This window comes from Sinocyclocheilus anshuiensis, unplaced genomic scaffold (assembly GCF_001515605.1).
Source record: "Sinocyclocheilus anshuiensis isolate Anshui unplaced genomic scaffold, SAMN03320099.WGS_v1.1 scaffold309, whole genome shotgun sequence".
NCBI lineage: Eukaryota > Metazoa > Chordata > Actinopteri > Cypriniformes > Cyprinidae > Sinocyclocheilus > Sinocyclocheilus anshuiensis.
In genome coordinates this window covers 128,261-134,288 of record NW_015539839.1, presented here as the reverse complement: position 1 = coordinate 134,288, position 6,028 = coordinate 128,261, and the positions used below count along the sequence as shown (strand labels likewise).

The 6,028-nt window shown below is 34.2% G+C and overlaps 1 protein-coding gene across 1 annotated transcript in view; it reads right to left on the bottom strand.

Moving 5' to 3' along the window:
* Positions 1–88: 88 nt before the first annotated feature.
* The window catches only part of LOC107684448 (GRB2-associated-binding protein 1-like), a 90,602-nt gene continuing 84,662 nt past the window's right edge, over positions 89–6,028 (bottom strand). The window contains exons 11-13 of the mRNA XM_016480700.1: positions 4,163–4,324; positions 2,741–2,869; positions 89–1,994 (exon numbers count right to left, since the gene is read on the bottom strand). Coding sequence (XP_016336186.1) covers positions 1,836–1,994; positions 2,741–2,869; positions 4,163–4,324 — 450 coding nt within the window. The 3' untranslated portion in view covers positions 89–1,835. The remainder of the gene's footprint in view (positions 1,995–2,740; positions 2,870–4,162; positions 4,325–6,028) is intronic.

The window sequence follows — 6,028 nt, the reverse complement described above, 5'->3', positions numbered from 1 at the left end:
GGCCACATGTCACTTAACTGTAATTGAAATTGCAGTTTTGAAAACGGTTAAAAATCATCACAAATTCCATTAGTTGCAATGCCAGCAGTAATCTCCTGAAGTATCATTTTTATTGAGTTTATTTTCAAATGTACATTTCTTTCAGATTCATTAAAAAAGATATAAAGCATCAGGGTCTGAGGACTCAAAGAAAAAAAGATTTGAGTAGAAGGGAAACAATATAGGCACAGCTTTGAATCAAAAGACATGCTTGAAAAGCCTGTATCGAAATACATACAGCAGAAGCCACCAATGGTGTTGCAACACATCAACAGTGTCTTCTTGGCTTAAGAATGGCAGTTAGTAGAGCTATTTTATTTTATACACACAGTAAAGTTTTATGCTGATGTATTCTGAATAGATGTATTCTGACATGAGCTAAAATCACCGAACGGATCATATTTACAACATTCAAAAAAAGTTGCAATGGTAAGGCAATTAGTCTCCAAGAGCTGCGGAACTCCATCTGAAATAAATTATCGAAGTAGCAATAAAATGCATTGATAGACCAGTCACACAGAGAATGAAGAAACATAATACAATTCCTGAAACTACTTGACCGGCTTTTCCTCCCCTCCATGAAGGCATCTCATTCTTAGTAATAATATCTTGCATCGTAAGCAATTTCAAAAGGTTTCTATGAGAACATACGATCTGCAACACTAAAGACGTCATCTATAGCTGCAAAATAAAATAAAATAAAATAAATGAAAGCTGTTAAACCTTTCAGTGAGTACCTGACCTCGGCGCTTTTGTAAATTGATACCTTGGCTTTGAAGAAAATTAAAAGAGAGAATAAAACCAAAAACAAAAAACACACAAAACTTCAGAGAAATCTCTTCTCTGTTAAAAACTATCACAGTTCCTGATTCCACCAATAACATTTCATAGTTTCTGATACCATCTCAGACCGTGTAGACTTCTATCCTGCAGAATCCACACCTTAGCCTTAACATACTAGATATTAGATACAAATAAAGGACACTTTTATTCATGTACATAACACTTTATACAGTCTGCCTGCTGTCTTAAATGCAAATGCAAACGATAATCATTTTCAAGCAAACTAACTCACCTTAGCAGATTTGCGGCTCAAGCAACTCAAAACCTTTTGATTGCACTACCGAATTACAAATGAGGCCCAAAAGAATAAAACAAATGGGAAAAAAAATAATAAAAAATAGATGTGTAAAAGTTTCAGATTATCATGGAACTATACACAAAAAACCTTTTAGGCTTCTAAAATGCATCCTAAAAACTCACCTTGGCAGTTTTGTGAACATGGAACGTTGTTTAAAAAAAATAAACACCTTGAGGACAGACAAATTCACCAGACCTGATGCTCCCCTAGCCCAAGGAATAATGTGCTTTAACACCACGATGTGGGAAAAACAATATCCAAAAATCTGAAACTGTCTGAGTTGATGAGTTGGGGGCAGTTTGTATCCATGTAGTATGAATAATGCTGCTGTTAGCGTAGTTTTCACTTGGCTTTCAGCCGAAAAGGCTCGGCAAGTCCTTCAAGCCCCTATGCAGAGTGCGGTCCATCCTACTTGGAGTCTGTCAGCTTATACATGAGGATCCCTCGGATCAGCTCTCCCCTGCTCGGGTGCTGTCGTCTAGCAGGAAGCAGTGTAAACTTGCTGATCTGGGAGCTGTGACCTAGGTGCTGTCACACAGCTGTATCTAAAATCAAATGTGGAGGCCTGATAGGAGGTTCAGAGCGTGTGCAGTGCCCTCCGTTCCTCGGCCTCCCGCGAGTCATGACCGTGCACAAAAAAGGAAAGAGATGGGTGTCATTTGGCCCCTTTGTTGGGGGGATCTTGCTCCGTCGACTGCCGTCCGTCACTCCAGGCCTCACGTGTGCTCTTCAGTGCTTGCGTTCGCTGCTGATCCACCACCACATAGTCTACCCGCTCGTCTGATGCTGAAATACCAGTCCCGTTACTCTTCTTCTGCAAGGTCAAGATATGAGAGACAGTCAAAACAGGAGAGAGAGGTGACAAAAGTACCGATATTTGGGTAAGTTGATACAAAAAAAAAACAAAAAAACCTGTAACATCAATTTTCTACGGTATTAGTAGTATATAAACAGATTTTTTAAGATTCTTTATATTAAATAATTATTTGAAAAGTTGAATAAATGTTTCCTTTAGGGATGCACAATGTATCGGTACAATATCGGTTATCGGATGATAATATATATTTAATTGTAAATGCTAAATTACCCTATTTTTACCCTTTGCCATTATGTAATATTCATATAAAGCTAATCTTTAAACACACTAATAATTTAATAACACTGTTAAATGCAATATTTAGAAAATGTTGTGATTCCTAAATTCACTTGTAGCATTAAACACTACTTTCAGTTATTAGTGTTTTACTCTGACATCTGGCATTATATTTTTGCATTGAATTTATAAAAAATAATAATCCTCAAATGATGTACAGGCAAAATGCACTGGTAATGAGAGAGGCCAGAGAATGACTCTATTCCATCAAGCTGAGACAAAAGCAGATTTCAATCCCGTTAATTAATGGCAAAAAGTCTATAACAGGTGTATAATCAGAGCCTGAGGATAAGAACACTGGGGTCAACATGTATTATGCCTCCATTTTTACGCTTGTCTGACTCCTGATGATAAAAAACCTCACCCAAAGGTTGTCTAAGTCTGCTTAATTATTTTTCATATCTTACCTTCCGAGGAGGAGTTGATTTCCCAGGGTCCAAGTCGAGGTCCAGGTACTCCACCTGCTTGTCTCCTTTGGGCTTCACCATGGGACTGCTACCTCCATCAGCATTCATTGGTGCTGCTAGCTTCATGTTCTGAGATATTAAAAAAAAATAAAATAAATTACAACAAAAAGGTTGCATACATAGAGATAATAGTCAATGTTGTAGTCAGAATTAGTTATTAAAAGATTTATGCTACTGATATATTAATCTACTACAATGATACTAGATGATGTAAGTGAAGAGTCTGAATTTTTAAAATACTTAATCTAATCTATTTATCTATCAGTGACATGCGGTCCTTCACCCAACACTCATTCGAATTACTAAATCGGTAATGAGTTGTGTACACATTATCCTGTCTGCAAAATATGCAGAAATAGGTCTTTCTAAACTCTTTCATATTGATCAGACAGCTTCATAATTCCTTAATGATCAATGTAAGTAATTCAAAATAATGCTCTACTAGTTCTAGAGGACTCTGCTGAAGACACAACCTCTGTAGATGTCAATCCAACCTCTAAAAGTGCCATTTGCAAGATTATTTCCATGCATTTTCATGGTATGAGTCATAAATGTAATAATTATGTATATGTAGTTTTTCTATACATGTTTCAAAATATATCAAGCCTTATTTCATGCTGCTTTATTTAGTAACTCAATACAAATCCAATCATCAAGTGACTGTCTGGGGGAACAATGCTACAATGTAATGCACAGTGTATACAATTGATAAAATAACAATACAATCATGTATAGCTATGATTATCTTTGAAAAATCTGGAATGTAAGACATCATAAAACTCTATGCAAGTAATTTAGGTTCCACTCATGTTGAAATAAACGGGTTTTTTTTTACAGAGAAAAAAAAATCTAATGACACACATACACTACTGTTTGAAAGTTTGGGGACATTTGTTCCATGTCTTCAAAAGATGTCTCTTATGCTTACCAAGGTTGCATTTATTTGATCAAAAATACAGTAAAACAGCAATATTGTAAAATATGATTACAACACTATTTATAAACACTACGATTTTCATGATTTTATATATATACAAAAAAACTAATTGTTTTTCAGGCGTTTTCCCCCCTAGGTCATATGTCATCTAAGTTTTGTGAAAGGGATAGTTCACCTAAAATGAAAATTCTGTCATTTTTTTTACTCACCCTCCAGTTGTTCCAAACCTGTATGAATTTCTTTCTTCTGCTGAACACAAAAGAAGATATTTTGAAACAGCTAATGGTCACCATTGACTTTCATAGTATTTTTAGATTTTCTGTAGGATGAGTAAAATATGACAGAATTTTCTTTGACAGAATTCACTATCCCTTGAGAACACATATCCAGAGTGTTGTTCAATCCACCTTCATAACCCTGCTCACCTCATCCTGGTGGTCTAGACCTGACACTTCTCTCTTTATAGGAGTGATGGGAACTGTACAGTAGAAGGACTCTTCTCTACAGAATGGAGCAACAGGGAGGAGAAGAGGAGTAGAAAAATCAAAGAGTAAACAGGAAACAAATGGCAAAGGCACGCAGAGAAACTAGAAATGAAAAATGCAAAATACAGATGAGGCAGACAACAGGATCCACAAAAGGAGGCAAGGAATAGAATGTTGGAAATAAGAAGCAGAAAAGAGGCAGAGAAATGTCTCTTCCAAATATTGGCAGTTGAATCCAGTGCAACAAAAGCCATACTGTGCAAGTGTTATCAACAGTTTTACTGCTGCATGCTAACATGTTAGCAAACAAAACAAGCCATGCACAAAAAGCTCCATTTTACCATAGTAAAAAAGTAATATATTTAAAAAACATTTATTTCGTACTAAGTATAGTTCAAATCTATTAACATATTTACTAACATATCGTTCGATACTTACTGATATAAAAACTCAGTAACACTTTCTATGAAGCCCATATTTATATTACATTATAAGGGTATTCTTAGGGCATTATAATGAATGCATAATGCATTATAAAAACCTTATAATATGCTATATCATCTTATGAATATTCATAAGAACCGTTTTAATGTTTTATATTTACCTATTTGTGGTTATAGCTTTTAAGAGTATGATGATTTATAACACACAGTGAACACGTTGCATCCACTTATTTTACAATGAATTATATTTCTCATAGTTATAATGTATTATAAGTCTCATATCTTACCATCTCTCTTATGCTACTTCACTTAAAGCAATCAAAGACCACTTATAAGTATAATAATAATTATAATTTTTCTCAAACAGCCATAAGATCAGATATCAGATCAGATGAATGTCTAATATGACACATTTGCTTTGAACTATTTTTATTGTAATATCAATTTGATTATTTTGATGGTACCCTTTAGACAGCTGTTTGATAAGTAACTTTGCAACTACATGTCAATTAGCGGTCATTGGAGTATTAGTAGTATGTCTGCTAAATATATGCTAACACTTTATTTTGATGGTTCCCCAAAAGACAAACTGACTATAAGTAACTTTGCAAGTACATCAACATTCTACCTACCCTAACCTTAACCTAAGCCTACTAATACTCGAATGAGAGTTAGTTGACGTAGTTGCAAAGTTGCTTATAGTCAACAGACTAAGGGGACCATCAAAATAAAATGTAACCTAACATATAAACATTGCATTTTTTTCATTTGAAATTATTAACTAGCTCACATCAAAATTAATATTAGCCTCACAGGGAACACTCAAATAACACTCCACACCTAACCACTTACAAGATGTAGTAAGATACTGTGCAGATCTTAAACAATGTCAAGATATATATAGTCCATTATAAATGTAAAAGTATATTTAATATGGTGTTCATTGTGTGTTATAAATAATCATAATCTTAAAAGTTATAACCACAAATGCGTATATGCATATTATAATTATAATTATTGTTATGATTATTTATATGATATAACATATTATAAGGTTTTTTATAATGCATTATTATAAAAGGTATGAGGACCTCAGATGATGCCAACCCTGAAACAACATAAACTACCACATTTTGCTATAAGTTTGATTGCATCATATAATAATTGCTGTTAATAGTGTTCATCGTCTGTTTGATTACATCTTTAATTGATTTTTCCATACATTTCTGCCATATGTACATTAACTGACAGTCACCACTGATAAGCTACCACTAAATATTGTAGAAACTTAATTTGCTGTAAAGTTGCTTTGCAACGATTTGTATCGTGAAAAGCGCTGTACAAATAAACTTGAATTGAATTT